Source organism: Scyliorhinus torazame, chromosome 18 (genome assembly GCF_047496885.1).
Source record: "Scyliorhinus torazame isolate Kashiwa2021f chromosome 18, sScyTor2.1, whole genome shotgun sequence".
NCBI classification, from domain to species: domain Eukaryota; kingdom Metazoa; phylum Chordata; class Chondrichthyes; order Carcharhiniformes; family Scyliorhinidae; genus Scyliorhinus; species Scyliorhinus torazame.
This window is the reverse complement of record NC_092724.1, coordinates 81353993-81375279: the sequence shown is the minus strand read 5'-3', so window position 1 is coordinate 81375279 and position 21287 is coordinate 81353993. Positions and strand designations below refer to the sequence as shown.

Sequence of the window (21287 nt, the reverse complement as noted above, 5' to 3'; positions counted from 1 at the left end):
ACCTGAGAAAGGACGTACTGGCGCTGGAGGGTGTGCAGAGGAGATTCACTAAATTAATCCCAGAGCTGAAGGGGTTGGATTACGCGGAGAGGTTGAGTAGACTGGGACTGTACTTGTTGCAATTTAGAAGGACCTTATAGTAACATATAAAATTATGAAGGGAATAGATAGGATAGATGCGGGCAGGTTGTTTCCACTGGCGGGTGAAAGCAGAATGAGGGGGCATAGCCTCAAAGTAAGGGGAAGTATATTTAGGACTGAGTTTAGGAGGAACTTCTTCACCCAAAGGGTTGTGAATCTATGGAATTCCTTGCCCAGTGAAGCAGTTGAGGCTCCTTCATTAAATGTTTTTAAGATAAAGACAGATAGTTTTTTGAAGAATAAAGGGATTAAGGGTTATGATGTTCAGGCCGGAAAGTGGAGCTGAGTCCACAAAAGATCAGCCATGATCTCATTGAAAGGCGGAACAGGCTCGAGGGGCCAGACGCCTACTCCTGCTCCTAGTTCTTATGTTCTTATGAAAGATTGTGTGTGGGATTCAGAATGAATGTAAGTGAATGTGTGTGGGAGTGTGAGAGAGGGAGCAAGTGTGCATGCGTGGGAGTCAGAGCAAGCGTGTGTGTCATAGAGTCTACAGCACAGGAAAGGCCTTCAGTCCATTGCATCTGCGCCGGTCAACAACAGCCACCCAAGTATTCTAATCGAACTGTCCAGCACTTGGCCGATTGCCTGTATGTCTGGGCATCGCAAGTGCACACCTAAATACTTCTTAAATGTTATGTGGGTCTCTGCCTCCACCATTCAATTCAGGCAGTGAGTTCCAGACTCCCACCACCCTCTATGTGAAAAGGTTTTTCTTCACATCCCCTCTAAACCTCCTGCCCCTTACCTTAAATCCATGCCCCCTGGCCATTAATCCCTCCAAGAAAGGTTTCTTACTGTCTATTCCTAACTATGGTCCTCCTAATTTTATGCAACTCAATCATGTCCTCTTCAATCTCCTCTGCTCCAAGGAAAACAATCCCAGTCTAGACAATCTCTTTTCATAACTAAAACTCTCCAGTCCAGGCAAAATCCTGGTTAATCTCCTCTGCACCCATCCCTCCAATAATGTGGATTCCAGAACTGCACAGAACACTCTAGCTATTGTCTAACCAATGTTTTATACAGTTCCAGCATAACCTCCCTGCTCTTCAACTCTATGCCTTGGCTAATAAAGGCAAGTAAAAAAATATGCCTTCTTAACCATTTTATCCACCCGCCCTGCTACCTGAAGGGACCAGTTTACATGCACATCAAAGTCCCTCTGATCCTCGGTGCTTCCCAGGGTTCTGCCTTATTTGTCCTGCCCAAGTGCATCACCTCACACTTATCCGGATTGAATTCCATTTGCCACTGATCAGCCCATCTGACCAGCCCGTCTACATCCTCCTGTAATCTAAGGCTATCCTCCTCACTGTTTACCACCCCACTAATATTGGTATCATCCACAAATGTATTGTTCAACTCTGCTACATTCATAATAACATAGAATTTACAGTGCAGAAGGAGGCCATTCAGCCCATCAAGTCTGCACTGGCCCTTGGAAAGAGCACCCTACTTAAGCCCACACCTCCACCCTATTCCTGTAACCCACTAACCCCACCTAACCTTTTTTTTGGACACTAAGGGCAATTTAGCATGGCCAATCTACCTAACCCGCACACCTTTGGACTCATGTCTAAATCATTTATATAAACCACAAACAGCAAGGGCTCCAACAAGGGATCCCTGTGGGACCCCATTAGACACACGTTTCCAGTCAGAAAAGTAATCCTTAGCCATCACCCTCTGCTTCCTGCCACTCAGCCAATTCTGGATCTAGTTTGCTGAATTTCTTTGGATCCCATGGGCTCTTACCTTCGCTATCAGTCTCTCGGCGGCACAGTGGTTAGTACTGTTGCTTCACAGTGCCAGGGCCCGAGGTTCGATTCCCGGCTTGGGTCATTGTCTGTGCAGAGTCTAAGCATTCTCCTCGCATTTTCGTGGCTTTCCTCCGGGCTCTGGTTTCCTCCCACAGTCCAAAGACGTGCGTAGGACGCATCACTATAAACTATGAGTTTCAAGTGCCTAAGGTCACCTAAAACCAGGAACTTCAAAACACACTCCTGCATTTTCAGTTTGGCCAACGCTTTATTTGCTCTTATTATGTCTTCCACTTTGGGATCATTCATTTTTGTACTCAACTCTTAAGACATCAAAACTCACGTCCGGTCTAGTCTGTCTACCTAAGCAGTTCAGTTGCCCAATTAAACTTCGCAGTTGCTCTTTTTCTATCTTTGAAACCATTGCGTCTTTTTGTGAAACTCGGCCACGACTAATTGCTATTGGGGTGATGCTTTCCAAATAAGATTGCTGACGTAAAGTTGCCATATTGGATTTGGTACTGGGAAATGAACCAGGACAGGTGTTAGATTTGGAAGTAGGTGAGCACTTTGGTGATAGTGACCACAATTCGATTAAGTTTACTTTAGTGATGGAAAGGGATAGGTATATACCGCAGGGCAAGAGTTATATCTGGGGGAAAGGCAATTATGATGCGATGAGGCAAGACTTAGGATGCATCGGATGGCAGGGGATGGGCACAATGGAAATGTGGAGCTTGTTCAAGGAACAGCTACTGCGTGTCCTTGATAAGGATGTACCTGTCAGGCAGGGAGGAAGTGGTCGAGCAAGGGAACCGTGGTTTACTAAAGCAGTCGAAACACTTGTCAAGAGGAAGAAGGAGGCTTATGTAAAGATGAGACATGAAGGTTCAGTTAGGGGGCTCGAGAGTTACAAGTTAGCTAGGAAGGACCTAAAGAGAGAGCTAAGAAGAGCCAGGAGGGGACATGAGAAGTCTTTGGCAGGTAGGATCAAGGATAACCCTAAAGCTTTCTATAGATATGTCGGGAATAAACGAATGACTAGGGTAAGAGTAGTGCCAGTCAAGGACAGTAGTGGGAAGTTGTGCGTGTAGTCCGAGGAGATAGGAGTGGTGCTAAATGAATATTTTTTGTCAGTATTCACAGTATTCACAGGAAAAAGACAATGTTGTCGAGGAGAATACTGAGATTCAGGCTACTAGATTAGAAGGGCTTGAGGTTCTTAAGGAGGAGGCGTTAGCAATTCTGGAAAGTGTGAAAATAGATAAGTCCCCTGGGCCGGATGGGATTTATCCTAGGATTTTCTGGGAAGCTAGGGAGGAGATTGCTGAGCCTTTGGCTTTGATGTTTAAGTCATCTTTGTCTATAGGAATAGTGCCAGAAGACTGGAGGCTGGCAAATGTCCCCTTGTTCAAGAAGGGGAGTAGAGACGACCCCGGTAACTATAGACCAGTGAGCCTTACTTCTGTTGTGGGCAAAAGCTTGGAAAGGTTTATAAGAGATAGGATGTATAATCATCTGGAAAGGAATAATTTGATTAGAGATAGTCAACACGGTTTTGTGAAGGGTAGGTCGTGCCTCACAAACCTTATTGAGTTCTTTGAGAAGGTCACCAAACAGGTGGATGAGGGTAAAGCAGTTGATGTGGTGTATATGGATTTCAGTAAAGCATTTGATAAGGTTCCCCACGGCAGGCTACTGCAGAAAATACGGAGGCATGGGATTCAGGGTGATTGAGCAGTTTGGATCAGAAATTGGCTAGCTGGAAGAAGACAAAGGGTGGTGGTTGATGGGAAATGTTCAGACTGGAGTCCAGTTATTAGTGGTGTACCACAAGGATCTGTTTTGGGGCCACTGCTGTTTGTCATTTTTATAAATGACCTGGAGGAGGGCGTAGAAGGATGGGTGAGTAAATTTGCAGATTACACTAAAGTCGGTGGAGCTGTGGACAGTGCGGAAGGATGTTACAAGTTACAGAGGGACATAGATAAGCTGCAGCGCTGGGCTGAGAGGTGGCAAATGGAGTTTAATGCAGAAAAGTGTGAGGTGATTCATTTTGGAAGGAATAACAGGAAGACAGAGTACTGGGCTAATGGTAAGATTCTTGGCAGTGTAGATGAGCAGAGAGATCTCGGTATCCATGTACATAGATCCCTGAAAGTTGCCACCCAGGTTGAGAGGGTTGTTAAGGCGTACGGTGTGTTAGCTTTTATTGGTAGAGGGATTGAGTTTCGGAGCCATGAAGTCACGTTGCAGCTATACAAAACTCTGGTGCGGCCGCATTTGGAGTATTGCGTGCAATTCTGGTCGCCGCATTATAGGAAGGATGTGGAAGCATTGGAAAGGGTGCAGAGGAGATTTACCAGAATGTTGCCTGGTATGGAGGGAAGATCTTATGAGGAAAGGCTGAGGGACTTGAGGCTGTTTTCGTTAGAGAGAGGAAGGTATAGAGGTGACTTAATTGAGGCATACAAGATGATCAGAGGATTGGATAGGGTGGACAGTGAGAGCCTTTTTCCTCGGATGGTGATGTCTAGCACGAGGGGACATAGCTTTAAATTGAGGGGAGATAGATATAGGACAGATGTCAGAGGTAGGTTCTTTACTCAGAGAGTAGTAAGGGCGTGGAATGCCCTGCCTGCAACAGTAGTGGACTCACCAACACTAAGGGCATTCAAATGGTCATTGGATAGACATGGATGATAAGGGAATAGTGTAGATGGGCTTTAGAGTGGTTTCACAGGTCAGCGCAGCATCGAGGGCCGAAGGGCCTGTACTGCGCTGTAATGTTCTATGTTCTATGTTCTAACTTAGTCTGTCTAATTTTCCAGCCCAATATATTTAAATGCATCGGAAGCCTGCCTTCCAACCCTGAATTCTTTCCTCAAACCAGAGATTACAATAGCTTTAAAATCACTAGTCCCACCCCACAGAAAATCATCGACATGCATCATAAAAATGCCAGTATAGTGCCAGTAAAACATTGCAGGATCTGCTTTCAACTGGCAACAGCCTAACTTTAACAAAACTGACCTTACCGAAAAATACCATACTCTAGATGCATCATTTAATCCATATACACATTTATTCAACTTCCAGAGTACCCCTTCTGTTTTAGCTGCTTCTTTAGGTGGACGGAGAAAAATGTCTCTCTGGAGCTGATGCCCCTGCAAAAAGGCAGCTTTTATATCTATAGATTTGCATTCCCATGCCTTTGTGGCTAATAGAGCCAAGAAGATCTTTAAAATACTCTTTCCTGCTGTAGGTGAATCTACCCTTAAATCCTGATCTTCTAAGTTTTCTTCAAATCCCCTTGCCACAAGCCTGGCCTTTACCTTATAAGTTCCATCCAGAAGAACCTTTTCCGTGCAAATCCATCTGTGGGATAGAGCTCTTTGTCCCCTATCCGGTACTTCCGTGTATACCCCAAATGCACTCCAACTATGCAATTCTTGCTGTTTAGCTTCTTTGATAATTTTTTCATCTAATTTATTTGAAGCCACCAAAATCTCACGTGCATTAGTATTAGTATTCGTAGTCTTAATCATGTTCCAAGATCTTGATAAACTACGTCCCCTCTCCCGCCTGGTATCTCGTTCTGTACTGCTACGGCTTGATCTTTCACTTCTCCTGTGGGATGTCCTTTCAATAGTTCTCGACCTTTTCCTGCGGACCTGTTCACTATCCGTTGTACTATCTGAACTGGCACTGCGTTTCTGTGCCCTCCATTTTTGAACTTCGTTTTCCCAGTCCATTGTCTTGACTCCTTCCCCCGAATGCTGTACATTCAACCAATGTTTATACTTTCCAGTGGCCTTCCCTGCTCTAATAACAGTTGCATCCTTCCATTGACTAGACCCTTCAGGCAAGTATGTCACTTTTGTACCAACTTTTGGCAGGTGCCCTTTCGGAAAAATGGCCTGTTCTAATTCATCAGAAGTGTTGTGTTCCTCCACAGAAACCGTGTCTATATCAGTTAATTGGTCCTCATAGTCTGTACCAGATGACTCTGGTTCCTCGTCATGTCTGTCTGCTCTAAGTTTGAAAATTTGTAATCTGTACCCATTATCCTTGGTGAATGTACCCTAACAGTTTGATTTACCATGTTGCAAAATAATTGTTTTGCCATCAATGCCTATGATCTTCCCTGGGCCTTTCCATTCATTAGAATTGTCTCTCTTATAGTATACCATGCCTCCTTGCTGAAAAATGGCATCTGATGGCCGTACGTTATGTCTTAAAGCTCTGCGAATTCTTTCAGAGACTTCTGCTTCCAAAAAAGCTTTTCTACTGCGATGTAATGCATTTAAATGTTCAGCAAAACCTGAGCTAATTGTAGTCCCCTCCCAAGCTGGAGGCTGGTCATCCAAAATAGATGGAATTTTAGGATTTCTACCAAACACTAATTGAAATGGACTATAGCCCCCAACCATCTGCAATGAATTCTTTGCATGAACTGCCCATGCTAAAGCTGAATTTAGCTGGCAATTTGGTCGATCTGCCAAAATTTTCCGAAGCATGTCATCGATGACAGCATGATTTATTTCACAGACACCATTACTAAATGGGCTTTCTGCAGCCATATTCATAACTCATGTTTTCACACATATCCCTAAACTCATCATTAGCAAATTCTCCCCCATTGTCCGTAAGGAATTTTACCGGTGGATCCATTCCTGTCCCTATCCATTTTTCCACGATTTGATCCAGAATTACTCTCTTTTCTTTACTTCGTACAATCATTGAGTGACTAAATCTGGTTGCTAAATCTACAAAATGCAAAATAAATATATAATTTGCTTTATCCCAGATCTTAAGGTCCATGGCCACAATGTCGTTAAAATCCCTGGCCAAAGGTAGTGTTACTATCGGTCGTGCTGGTGTCCTTCTGTACTTCCTACAAACTTCACAGCGGTCACTAACCTGTTCTATCAGTTTAGTATAGTTGTCATCCCTTACCCCTGCATCCTTTAATAAATGTTTCAGCCTCCGAGGAGACGGATGTGCAAATTGCCTATGCATTTTAATACCACAAGCTTTTTATCAGCTAAAGTCCCATTTTCAACTGCCATTAACCACTCTACTTGAAAAATTATTTGTCAGTAATGGGATACAATAGTGTCCCGACTGTGTAAATTGTAAGTCCACCGTCTTTCCAAAAACTGTTGCCTTATCCTGTTCCATATCCAGTTTCATGTGTGCTTTCTTCATCGACGGTCTGCTCAGAAGCAGAGGTATCTCACTTGATACAACATCCGTGCTAATGAAATGATTCACTCCGGCTTTATTGGAAGGGATGACCACTCTTTTCAGCGACTTCAGAGTATTATCATCCCCAAACCTGATACTTGAAATGAAATGAAATGAAATGAAAATCGCTTATTGTCACAAGTCGGCTTCAAATGAAGTTACTGTAAAAAAGCCCCTAGTCGCCACATTCCGGCGCCTGCTCGGGGAGGCTGGTACGGGAATTGAACCGTGCTGCTGGCCTGCCTTGGAACCGTCCTGCTGGCCTGCCTTGGTCTGCTTTCAAAGCCAGCGATTTAGCCCTGTGCTAAACTTGTGGAACTTTCAAATTCCTTAACCTTGTTACGATTTTCAGCATTCAAAGAGTCCAGGTAACATTTTAACCAGTCACTTCCACACACAGTAGATGTGCAGCCACTGTCCAATACAGCACAGTTGAAGGATTCTGCAACCAACACCCTCATTACCGGCGTAAAACTGCTTGTCAATAGGACAATGCCTTCTTTCTGGTCACTATCTTTTTCCTCTTCTGTCTCTTCCGTGTCATGTGTCCCTTCAAACACTCTATCATAACGAGTTGGACAGTTGAAAGCATAATGGTATTGAGAGTCACATCGAGAACATTGATTTATCATGCCCCATGCATTACTGGGGTTCATCTTCCTGTTGTAGGTTCTAACTGGGTTTCTGTCTTCATAATTTCCTTGTTTCGGTCTCCTTCTATAGTCTTGAGCCCTGTTCGTAGCCATACGATTTCGAAGTGTATCTTCCATATTCTGCCTTATTGCAGGCTGACCTGTTTGGGTCATCAGAGCCATCGGAATCGAATGTTTCCCCAGAAACTTTTGTAAAGCTTTTGTCATCTGTTCGAATAAGGTATCCTTATCAGTGAACTGAACTCCTGTCAAAACCAGGAGCCTATCCATGTTGCTCACTCTAGCACAGTCAAGTAATTTAAAGGCCAACACAGACTGTGGAAATTCCAGGTTGTGTTTCTGCAGTCTTTTATATAGTCTGCCAAATTCCATTATATAGTCTTCCATGGAGATATCCTCCATTTTCCGGAACTTATCAAAATCCGACCATGCTTCATACGCACTTAACAAGTCATCTTTCTTATAAATCTTATCCATAAAATGTAATAAAGTCTCCAGACCTTCTTCTGAGTCTAACTCTTCCAATTCCAGCTCAGAAAGCTCTTTGTTTCGGATTTTACTGCCATATGGTAGAGAAAGAGCCAATGCCATACCTTGTTTTCTCTTTCCCAAAGCAGTTACCTAAGTCCACATAACTACTGCGCTTCTCCATTGGTCGTACGATTCCCTTTCAGAAAATAAGGGAGGATAGTCATATCCAGCCATCTCTATCCTCGGTTCAGCCATATATCTCCTTTTTTTTTTTCTTTTCTCACTCACTCCTTGGTTTGATCTGGAAAGTTGTATCTTTCAACCCTTCACATTTACACAGCAACCATTCTCTGCTACCAATTGTTAGACGTTTTTGTTGCTGTAATATGAAGAGTCTAAAGTTCTGTTCCTTTTTCACAAACACACATTCATTTCCTTCCAACAGCCTCTGCACAAAACTCTTAACAACACACCACCTGACAGAGGCCACCTGAAGCCCTTTTACATATCAGTGTCAATTAATGGATATTTAACATAAATGAGACAACTAATTGCAATGTCTCTTAACCCATTACTTAACATCATATGGGCATGGCCGAGGCGCTGCAGAGCTTGTCCCAGTAGCAGGTGGGCTTGGCTGAGGCGCTGCAGAACATGGCCCAGTCACTGAGGATCGTCGCCGAGAGCGTCGACACGATGGTGCCAACCATGGGGAGCCGGCAGGGCTGGCAGAGCCAGATTATGCAGGGGCAGCCAGGGCTCAAACCAGCTGCCCCTCCATCCCAAGGTGGACCACAGGGTCCTAAGAGTACGGTTCGAGAGGAGGGGGCACTCAGTGCCAACCCGGACCTATCCCATGGAGTGATGAGGGTGGGCACCAGCTTCCCTAAGTTCCACCCCTGTGTTGAGGCCATGTCTTGAGGTCAGCACACGGGGCAGGGCAGCACAGCTGTGCATGTGCCGCCGACAAGTGAGCCGGGCCCTCCGGACCAGAGGCCACCTACCAGAGATATCAAAGGCCACAGGAAGAGATAGTCAGCTGGCAGCCTCCACCTCAGGTGTGCATTCTGGGGAAACACCTAGACTTAGTGATAGAACTAGGAGAGCCAAGCACGTTGAGGATCACCGAGGGCACCGGGGGGGTTACAGGTGGGGGGCAGCACAACCGAGAGTGGGGTACTGTACAGCACATTAAACTCCGTTTTGAACAACCATTATGATGCCTCTGTCACTTTCTTCCGCAATGTGGACTGATCTAAGAATAATAATCGCTTATTGTCACAAGTAGGCTTCAATGAAGTTCCTGTGAAAAGCCCCTAGTCGGCACACTCCGGCGCCTGTTCGGGGAGGCCGGTACGGGAATCTCCGTACCCTTTGTCCATCTCTCCAGGCATTCCTCCCTCCCCATAGCACTCACCCACCCTCCGACCGTGGACATGTCCCCAGAGCTATGTCCCATCCTCTGGGTGGTCGGATATTGCATGTGTGGTGTTACTTCCCACATTGTTCCAGCACAGTGTCCAAGCATCAAGGTTTGATTGGGATGCTAAGCGATGACTCCCACATGCTACATGGCTCGCCCAACCACGAGAATCCACTTGCATTACATTACCAAGGTTGCCAATTCCCTATTAGCAATAGCTTTCAGTCGCACTGCCAGAGCCTCAGCATTCGGTGTGGGGGGAGGGCTGATCAGTGGGGCAGACAGGCAGGGACAATGGTTGCCCCCAGAACGGTTACACACAATCCAGTGGTTGGCATGCTGGTGCAGCGAGCGGTTGCCTTCCAGTTCACCCCCCCCCCACAAGCACCCCCCCCCCATGGGGGCCCACCTCTGCGGAGGGATCCCCCACACCTAGCCGATAGACCCTCGCCCTCCAGCGGTCACTGGGGTGGCAAGCCCAGCGCCCCCGGGTTCTTTGCCTGTGAGGAAAGTGGCTACTCCTCCTAGGCTCCCCACAGAAGCCCTTCGGCCAGGTTCGCGTTTTTCAAAAGGAGTACTACTCGGCGCCAGCTTTAGTACTTACTGGGGAAGCCACTGAATGATGGTAGGCCATTAGATATGGGGTCGCCCTCGTTCATTGTATGGAAATAGGTCTTAAGTGGTGATAATTGGTTTATCGCCACGCTACGGCGAGATCCTCATTTCACCTATGGGAGCAGGCCGGTTGCATCACAAACAGTTTGGCGCCCAGTGCGGATCTCGTTTTTGGTCTCTCCCGCCATTCACCGGCCTCGTTTCGCTTGAGCGTGAGCATAACCAGGCCGGAGAATCGCGCCCTATAAGTGAGTTCTGACAGCCTGTGTCATTATGGAGGCCTGAGGGAATAAATATTCAAATAAGATCCAAAATGAATTTCATGACCCTCAGTAAAACTTGGTGTTGTGCACCATTACCACACCAACATTGTCTCTGAACTATCAGTCTGCTGTCTTGGATGAACCATTGGGTGAATCGTCCCAAAGTGTGACAGCGTCAGGTTCAGACTGAAAACTGGCATGTTTCTTTTCAGCTGCACAGTTGAGTTTTCACTCCACACTCTGGTAGGGCAAGGCCTGAAAGAGCCGGCAAGCCTGGCTCCACAGAGATCAGAGGTAGAAATTTCCAAAATGGTGACACATACCAGGTTCTGACTGAAAACCGAAATGTTCCTCTCCAGAAACACAGCCAGGTTTTCACTCCAGATATCCTGACTCACTCTCAATTAACAAATCGGGGTGGTGGTGGTGGTGGGGGGATTGGTGTAATTTGTATGTACCGTCACTGGTGGGGCGGGGGGGGGGGGGGGGGGATGTGGAGGTGCTGAAAGAACCGGTAAACTGGCTCTACAGAGGTGGGGATGCTATCTTTAAAGGGCACCCCAAAATGCCAAAAATCTAAATTCCCTCCCAGCCCCCACGTGCATGGGGGACTCCTTCCACTCCCACTCTCCCAACTATAGAAATGGAGGCACACTTATCCCCATGGTGTAGTTGCCATGCACCATTCGTACTCCATCCTATCAGACATCAGGGGAGCCTCATTGGCTAGTGCCAGGGACAATGCCCAGAATCAGCCCTCAACCCCAGGGCCACCAGGCAGCTCCGCACAGCGTGGTCATCACAATTGTTTTGTTTTCCGAAAACCAGTAGCAAATCTCACCAGCGTGATGTCACATTGCTAGGGAGGAGCATTCCACAGGGCTGAACACTGTGGCGTTCAGCTGTTTAATTACATTTAAATTAATGCAAATTCATCCAGTAATGCCCTTTCTGTGGGGGGGGGGGGGGGGGGGGGGGTGGCGGGGAAGATCACAAACTGAGATCTCGCCAGTGCAAATCCCATTCGCAAGATTCAGCGGCCATGATGGGATTGGCGCCCGCGATATACAGGCCCGCTAAATCCCACCCCGGGGCTCCATCTTTAATGAACACCTCAATCTGTGCAGAAAATGACCTCATCTTCCCCCCCCCCCCCCCCCACAGACCAGGAGGATCACCCTAAAAGCAACAGGGATCTCCTCACTCCGAAAGCATCAGGGTGTGCCCCTGCCCAACCACACACAATCTCCCTAGATGGCCCACCCCTGGCACTGCCACCCTTGCATTGACCTTGGCAGTGCCAGGGGGCATGTCCACGCGTGTGTTATAATTACCTGTGTGCCCCTGACATGGTTACCAGGACTGGTTTTCGTTTTTGAAAACCAGTAGTGATTTGCGGCGATGTGATGTCATGCTAGCTAGGTGGGAACATATGTTGAGAGTGGAAGCAAATTATTAAGTTTGCAAATCATGTTCCCACCGTTTCTCAGCGTGAACCTGATTGTATCATCAGAAGGGGTCGGGGAGGATGAGAATCCGAAGTCTCGCCGGCGCAAAACCCGTTTTAGGCCCCTTGCGATATCTAGCGGCCATTATGGGATTTGCGCCCATGGCTAGCAGGGCCGCTATATCGCGGCCATTGTCTTCAATTCGCACCACAAACACAATTCTCTGACTACCCACTCTATCTCCCTGCAAATGTCTGAGGCTGAATCATATTTGTATCCTTGATGTTGTATTTCACCCTGAGATGAGCTTAGATCCACAAATTTGTGCCATTACCAAGACCACCTATTTCTACCTCCATGACATTCCAGTACCTGCCGCTGCCTCGGCTCATCTGCCAAGACCTTCATCCGTGCCTTTTTTATCTTTAGATTTGATTATTCCAGTGCATTCCTGGCCAGGCCTCTCACCTCCATACTCTCCACAAACTTGTGTCATCCAAAGCGCAGCTGTCCACATGTAGTCCCATTTATCCATTACCTCTGTACTCACTGATTTAAATTGGCTCCCAGTTAAACAACACCTTAATGTTAAAATGCTCATCCTTTTTTAAAATTCCTCCATGGCCTCGCCCCTCAAGCCTGGCAAATCGCCGAGCTACCTCTACTCCTCCCGTTCTGGCCTCTTGACCCTCCCTGATTTTAATTGCCTAATTGCTCCACCATTGGTGGCCAGTTCTTTAACTGGAATTCCTTTCCTGAAGAGAGAGGTTTTATGGAGTGACCTAAAGGAGTAAAAGAAAAACCAAATTCTGTCAACCAGACTGAATTCCCATTTCAATGGTTGAGGCAAGGAAGACGGCCTCATCTGGGATCTCGGGTTCATGTCACATTACATGTAACCCCCACCATACTGTCTGGGTTTGCAGAATCCTAGTAACTGTCCTGATTTGAGACAATTCGCACCTCGATTACCTGGGATTATCACTCACTCCACTCACATTGTCTGTTCCTGTAAAGATTTGTTTACTTGTAAAAGCTCACATCCCAACCATTCTTCACATTCCAATCTATAATTATCTTGCAATTGTGTCTCTTCTATATATGCTGTGATTGTGAATCTGTCTCCATTTCACCTGATGTAGGAGCAGCAGTCCGAAAGCTTGTGATTTCAAATACACCTGTTGGACTTCAACCTGGTGTTGTGAGGCTTCTAACATTGATCTAGTTAGACCACATGTTTACGTTTGTACATTTTCTGTCTGGCAAGACGCTGGAAGTGTGAGCTGATAACAGCAGTGTGAGCAGCAAGGGAAACCGGGCAATGGGACTGAAATTAATAAAGCAAACGACTGTGTATCACCTTAACCAAGCAGATTAAAGGATTATGAAAATAACAGCAGAAGAATGGAGAAGGAAGTGTAAATTAGAGTGAGTGAATTCAATGTCCAATTAGGCAGAGAAACGAGGAGTAGGAACAAAAGATGGGATCAAGAGAAAACATATATAAAATGTTTTGGAAATATACATTAAAATTTTACATTTACAATTTGAAAATTTCTAACAATTAAAGTCTGAAGGAAAGAGACTGCAATTTTGTAACCATTAATTTTCAGTGCCAGAGAGGTTGACTGGTTGTAACTATCACTTATCATGTTGATTAAAAAGGTGCTTAGTCAGAAATGAACAAGCCTTAATTTTCTGCGGTGAGTTTAGTTCATATTTAAAAGCAAATGTTTTTTCAGTCATGAGGCAAATAGTGAGATATCACTTTCGAAAGGCATTATCGCGAAGCAACGTAACTCGAACACGAACCTTTGGATATTTGCGTTTAACTCATAGAATAGAATCATAGAAGTTAACAGCATGGAAACAGGCCCTTCGGCCCAACCAGTCCATGCCGCCCAGTTTTTACCATTAAGCTAGTCCCAGTTGCCCGCACTTGACCCATAACCCTCCATACCCATCCTACCCATGTAACTATCTAAATGTTTTTAAAAGACACAATTGTACCCGCCTCTACTACTACCTCTGGCAGCCCATTCCAGACACTCGCTACCCTCTGAGTGAAGAAATTGCCCCTCTGGGCCCTTCTGAATCTCTCCCCTCTCACCTTAAACCTATGCCCTCTAGTTTTAGACTCCCCTACCTTTGAGAAAAGATGTTGACTATCTACCTTATCTATGCCCCTCATTATTTTGTAGACCTCTATAAGATCACCCCTAAGCCTCCTACGCTCCAGGGAAAAAAGTCCCAGTCTATCCAGCCTCTCCTTATAACTCAACCCATCAAGTCCCGGCAACATCCAAGTAAATCTTTTCTGCACTCTTTCCAGTTTAATAATATCCTTTCTATAATAGGGTGACCAGAACTGCACACAGTATTCCAAGTGTGGCCGTACCAATGTCTTGTACAACTTCAAAAAGACTTCCCAACTCCTGTATTCAATGTTCTGACCAAATAAACTCCCTGTAGTTGCATAAATTGTTATGCTGCTTTCCTATTTTCTCAGGTTGTCTCAGCTCTCAGTTGCCTTGGAGAAAACCATCACCTGCAAAAAGGTGCTGACAGCACAAGGTCGGGGACGGCATTATATCCGACAAGCCCTGAATCAAAAAACCCTGGCAATTATAATACAACATCTTCGCCACACACCAAGATTATTAGAGGTAACTTGCACCCATTATTCCTCACTGCATACATTCTCACATATCTCTTAATCCTTACTCTGTGTCATCCCCTCCTCACATAGCCTGTCCTTTCTTCAGGTGTGATTCCACTGTTTCCTCAAACATATCTTCATCCTATCTCACACATCTCCCCAATCCCCCGGTGTTAGTCATGCCTCAGTTGGTAGTACTCTCTCCTCTGAGTCAGGTGGTTGATTTGAGCACAAAAATCAAAGCTAATGCTCCTGTGCAATGCTGAGGGAGTGTTTCACAGTCAGAGGTGACATCTTTTAGATGAGGGGACAGTAGCTCAGCTGATCATGTTACTGGACTTAGAATACAGAGGCCAGGACTAATGCTCCGGAGACATGAGTTAAAATGCCACAATACTAGGATATATAATTGATAAATCCAGTATTTCATAAAAGTCAGTCTCCATTATGATGATGATGAGACTTCCAAATTGTTGTAAAAACCCATCTGATTCATTAATGTACCCCAGGAAAAGAAATCTGCCATCCTTAACCAGTCTGCCCTGCATGAGAGTCCAGACACACAACGTGGTTGACTCTTAACTGCCCTCTGAAAGACCTGGCAAGCCACTCGAGTTGTACCAAAATGCTACAGAAAAGTGCAAGAAGAAACAGAATGGACCATTTGGCATTGACCGAGGCACTGGAAAGTTAAAGGCAAAACCTACTCAGTCACCCACCTCCTCACTAATAACTGGGAGCCTGTGCCAAAATGGGGAGAACAATAGTCGGGCATAGTCATATTCACCAAATCATACCTTGCAGCATTGTCCCAGACTCGAGGATCACCGTCCTCAAGTATGTCCTGTCCCACAACATTGATTCTGGACCTCATGAACTCTCATGGAATCAGGTCAAACACAGGCAAGTGTTTGATTACCACCTACCACCCTCAGCAAATTTATCAGCACTCCTCCATGTTGAACACCGCTAGGAGGTAGCTCTGAGGGTTCCAAGGGAACAGAACGTACTCTAGGTAAGGGACTCAAATGCCCACCACCAAGAGTACAATACTCTGACCCAAATGGCCACATCCTGATGGACATATCTGTGAAATTGGGCTTGGGGCAGATGGTTCAAGGCCCAATAAGGAAGAAATCTACTTGACCTCGTCCTCACCAGTCTCTCACAGATGTATTTGTCCATGACTGTATTTGTCGGAATGACCACCGACAAAATGTTTTGGAACAAAGTCCGATCTTTGGGTAGCACAAGTGGCTAGCACTATGGCTTCACAGCGCCAGGGTCCCAGTTTCGATTCCCCGCTGGGTCACTGTCTGTGCGGAACCTGCACGTTCTCCCCGTGTCTGCGTGGGTTTCGTCCAGGTGCTCCGGTTTCCTCCCACAATCCAAAGATGTGCAGGTTAGGTGCGGAAATTGCCAATCCCATCTGACCACAAAGGATAGGAGGGTTTATTGGGTTACGGGGATAGGGTGGAAGTGAGGGCTCAAGTGGGTTGGTGCGGACTCGATGGGCCGAATGGCCTCCTGTACTGTATGTTCTATGTTCACACTGAAGACGCTGTCCATCATGTGTGGCATTATCACCACGCTAAATGGGGTAGATTGAGAACAGTTCTAGTAGCTCAAAACTGAGCATCCATGAGGTGCTGTGGGCTATCAACCACAGCAGAATTTTATCCTACCACATTCTGTAACCTCATGGCCCCACATATCCCTCACTCTACCAGTACTATCAAGCCAGGAAACCAGCCATGGTTCAATCGTGTGTAGGACAGCATTCCAGGAGCAGCAGCAGGAATTTCAAAACATTTAAGTATTGTCATGGTGAAGCTACAACACGTGACTACAAACAAGCTGTACAGGGGAAGCAACATTTTATAGATAGAGATAAACAATCACAACAAACAGATCAGGTCAAAGCTCTGCAGTCTTGCCACATCCAGTCACAAATGGTGGTGAACATTTAAACATCAGGAGGCGGTGTTTTATTTCTCTGATGAGTATGGGAATGACAGCCATGCTACTGGACGAGTAATCCAGAGGACTAGACTAACAATCTGAAGATCTGAATTTAAATTCCACTACGGCATGACAGTATGTCCACATTCACAAAAATGGAGGAGACCAACACGTCGCTGCAAAACACAAAGCTGAAGCATTTGCAACCAGCTCTGGCCAGAAGTGATGCATCTTAATCATAGAATTTACAGTGCAGAAGGTGGCCATTTGGCCCATAGAGTCTGCACCGGCCAGCCTAAGCCCATACCTTCACCCCATCCCCGTAACCCCACCTAACCTTCTTTCTGGACACTCTGGGCATTTTTTTTTAGCCTAGTCAATCCACCTAACCTGCATGTCTTTGGACTGTGGGAGGAAACCGGAGCACCTGGAGGAAACCCACAGAGACACGGACGGGGAGAACGTTCAGACTCCGCACAGACAGTGCCCTAGCCAGGGATCGAACCTGGGACCCTGGAGTTGTGAAGCAACTCTACAGCACGGTAGCATAGTGGTTAGCACAGTTGCTTCACAGCTCCAGGGCCCCAGGTTTGATTCCCGGCTGGGTCACTGTCTGTGCGGAGTCTGTACGTTCTCCCTGTGTCAGCGTGAGTTTCCTCGGCGTGCTCCGGTTTCCTCCCACAGTCCAGAAATGTGCGGCTTAGGTGGATTGGCCATGCTAAATTGCCCATAGTGTCCCAAAATGTTAAGTGGGGGTTACGGGTTAGGGTAGATACGTGGGCTTGAGTAGGGTGCTCTTTGTAAGGGCCATGCAGATTCGATGGGCCGGATGGCCTCCTTCTGCACTGTAAATTCTATGATTCTAACCACTGTGCTACCGTGCTGCCCTTAACCTTTTCCTGTGGTCTCCTGCATCACATGCCAGTCTTCACCCAATTTAATTCATTGCACGTGGCAGCGAGATGGTGATGGGGTGGTGGCTGGAACATTGGTTGTAAGCTATGATTTAACAAGTGTAACTATGTCAGGCTCCTGCTTGACTAGTCAGTGAGTAAGCTCTTCTTGGCTTTGGCACAAGTCTCCAGAAGTTAGTGAGAAGGCGATCGGGGTCCAAGGCGATCGGGTTCCCTCGGGTGGTTGAACTCTGGGCACGGTTGAACCCTGGCACTTCCAATACCACCTGAGCACCATAGCACAGCCAGCCTGGTATCTTGGCACTGCCACCCAGTAATTGGTAAGTTGGGGCATGGGGTGGAGGGGGGAGGTCTGGAGGCCATGGTGGGAGGACCAGAGATTGGGGCGATGTTTAAAAATGGTGCCCCGATCTCTTCCTGCACTAGCGAGCTGAGCTCATTAGTGCAGGATATGAGCCTCAGTGTGGCCCCGGCGGGGCGTTCCTTGCCGAGTCCCAAAAATGAAGCAGAAGCCTGTTTAATAGCGGGGTTGTTCTTGGTGCTGCAAGTGCTAGAAAACACCGTGCTAAATGCAACCAAAGGGGCATTCTGTTTCATTTCCATTAAATAGAGCCCCTAATATTTGTATATGAAAGAGCAGATGGGAACCTTTTGAGGTACCCTCAATAATGATGCTTAGAGATTAAACTGTAAAGAAGGCTTTATTAGGCTAATAACTATGCTACAGATTTGGACGAGAGCTGACTGCTATACAGACCATGAGGCAGGCCTTTATGTATGGCTCCCAGATGGGCGGAGCCAGAGGCGGAGTCCCCAGGGTTCCAAGCCTGGTCTTAAAGGGGACATCACCTTACATGATGATAAGGTAGTAACCGTTCATCACATTCACCCCCTGTTTAAAAAGGAGTCCGGCGGGTGTGAAGTGCCATCATAGGTCCATCCGTCTCGGCGGCCGGATCGTCCTCCTCGATCTCCTCAGTTCGGGCGGTGGTGCGGTGGGCACGGACGTCCCGGTTGAGGGCACATCCGGGAGCACAGCGGTCGGAGCTTCGGTCCGGGTCGGGGCAGAGGAACTAGGCAGGGCCGGGGGTAGCGGAGCCGGCGCCGGCGGGGTGTGTAAAGGGGGGGCGCACGGTAGGAGCTCACCAACGGGTGGTAGGGCCGGAAGGGGGTGTGTTGTAGGGGGCGACGGGTCCTGCAGGGGAGCGGTGCGGGAAGGGGCGTCTGTGGTGGAGGATCCAGCGGGCGCCAGATCCCGGAGGGAAACCGTATCTTGCCTGCCGTCGGAGTACTCCACGTAGGCGTAACTGGGGTTGGCGTGGAGCAGTCGGACCTTTTCAACTAGGGGGTCCGTTTTATGGCTCCTCGCGTGCCTCCGGAGAAGAACAGGTCCCGGAGCCGTCAGCCAAGGTGGAAGCGAGATCCCGGAGGTATACTTCCTGGGGAAGAGAAACAATCGCTCATGAGGGGTCTCATTTGTGGGCGTGCAGAGGAGTGACCTAATGGAGTGTAGGGCATCGGGTAGGACCTCCTGCCAGCGGGTGGTTGGGAGATTTCTCGACCGCAGGGCCAGAAGGACAGCCTTCCACACGGTCGCGTTCTCCCTCTCCACCTGCCCGTTTCCCCGTGGGTTATAGCTGGTCGTTCTGCTCGAGGCGATGCCTTTGCTGAGCAGATACTGACGCAGTTCATCGCTCATGAACGATGTACCCCGGTCGCTGTGGATATAAGCAGGGAAACCGAACAGGGTGAAGATGCTGTGCAGTGCCTTAATCACCGTTACTGAGGTCATGTCGGTGCAGGGAATGGCGAATGGGAAACGGGAGAACTCATCGATCACGGTGAGGAAATAGGCATAACGGTTGGTGGACGGGAGGGGCCCCTTGAAGTCCACGCTCAGTCGCTCAAAGAAGCCTTCACGAGCCGAACCTTGTCTGGCCGATAGAAGTGCGGTTTGCACTCCGCACAGAACTGGCAGACCATGGCCTTGACCTCCTTGGTTGAGTAAGGTAGGTTGCGGGACTTGATGAAATGGACGAGCGGGGTAACCCCCGGGTGGCAGAGGTCATTGTGGATGGCTTGCAGGCGGTCCTCCTGCGCGTTGGCGCATGTGCCGCGGGACAGGGCATCTGGGGGCTCGTTGAGCTCCCCTGGACGATACTTGATATCGTATGAGGAGGTGGAGAGTTCGATCCTCCACCTCAAAATTTTATCGTTTTTTATTTTGCCCCGTTGCGTGTTATCGAACATAAAGGCGACCGACCGTTGGTCGGTGACGAGGGTAAACCTCCTACCGGCGAGGTAGTGTCTCCAGCGCCGCACAGCCTCCACAATGGCTTGTGCCTCCTTTTCGACTGCAGAGTGTCGAATCTCGGAGGCGGTGAGGGTTCGGGAGAAGAACGCTACTGGTCTGCCTCCTTGATTGAGGGTAGCAGCCAGGGCGATGTCTGATGTATCGCTCTCTACCTGGAAAGGGATGGTTTCGTCCACCGCGTGCATGGCGGCCTTGATGATGTCGGCCTTGATGCGGTTGAAGGCCAATTGAGCCTCAGCCGAGAGGGGAAAAGTGGTGGTCTTTAGGAGTGGGCGGGCTTTGTCCGCAAACTTGGGGACCCACTGGGCGTAATAGGAGAAAAGCCCCAAGCACCGTTTGAGGGCCTTGAGGCTGCGGGGGAGAGGGAGTTCCTTAAGGGGGCGCATGCGGTCGGGGTCGGGACCTAGGACCCCGTCTTCCACGACATAGCCGAGGATGGCCAGCCGGGTGGTGTGGAAAACGCATTTGCCCTCGTTATAGGTCAGGTTAAGGGCTCGGGCGGTCTGGAGGAACTTTTTGAGGTTAGCGTCATGGTCCTGCTGATCATGGCCGCAGATGGTGACATTGTCCAAGTACGGGTATGTAGCCCGCAAACCGTACTGGTCCACCATTTGGTCCATCGCCCTTTGAAAGACGGAGACCCCATTTGTGACACCAAAGGGGACCCTGAGGAAGTGGAAGAGCCGGCCGGCTGCTTCGAAGGCAGTATAGGGGCGGTCTTTTGGTCGGATAGGGAGCTGGTGGTAGGAAGATTTGAGGTCGACCGTGGAAAAGACTCGGTATTGTGCGATCCGATTTACCATTTCCGCGATGCGAGGAAGGGAGTACGCATCAAGCTGCGTGAATCGGTTTATGGTCTGGCTATAATCCACGACCATCGGTTTCTTCTCCCCGGACCAGACTACCACCACTTGCGCTCTCCAAGGGCTGTTGCTAGCCTCGATGACCCCGTCCCAGTAAACGCTGGACCTCTGACTTGATAAAAGCCATATCTTGGGCACTGTAGCGCCGGCTCCTGGTGGCGACGGGCTTACAGTCGGGAGTGAGGTTAGCGAATAGCGAGGGGGTGCGACTTTCAGTGTCGCAAGGCAGCACACCGTGAGGGGGGGCAAGGGTCCGCCGAACTTCAGTGTCAGGCTTCGGTGGCTGCACTGGAAATCCAGTCCGAGCAGCAGTGGGGCACAGAGGTGAGGGAGGATATAAAATTTGAAACGGGTGTATTTGGCACCCTGGATCGAGAGATCCGCAATACAGTACCCCGTGATTTGAACCGAGTGGGACCCAGATGCGAGGGCTATGGTTTGGGATGTGGGATGGGTGCGTAGGGAGCAGCGCCTTACCGAGAGCTGGGACCTTAGAATCAGCGCGGGAATTTTGAAAAAGCGCGGGGGCTGCGAGGCAGAGGGGACAA

The 21287-nt window shown here is 48.0% G+C and overlaps 1 protein-coding gene across 1 annotated transcript in view; it reads left to right on the top strand.

The window, feature by feature from the left end:
- The window catches only part of LOC140395331 (uncharacterized), a 215191-nt gene that overhangs the window by 74069 nt on the left and 119835 nt on the right, over positions 1–21287 (top strand). The window contains exon 5 of the mRNA XM_072482966.1: positions 14537–14693. Coding sequence (XP_072339067.1) covers positions 14537–14693 — 157 coding nt within the window. The remainder of the gene's footprint in view (positions 1–14536; positions 14694–21287) is intronic.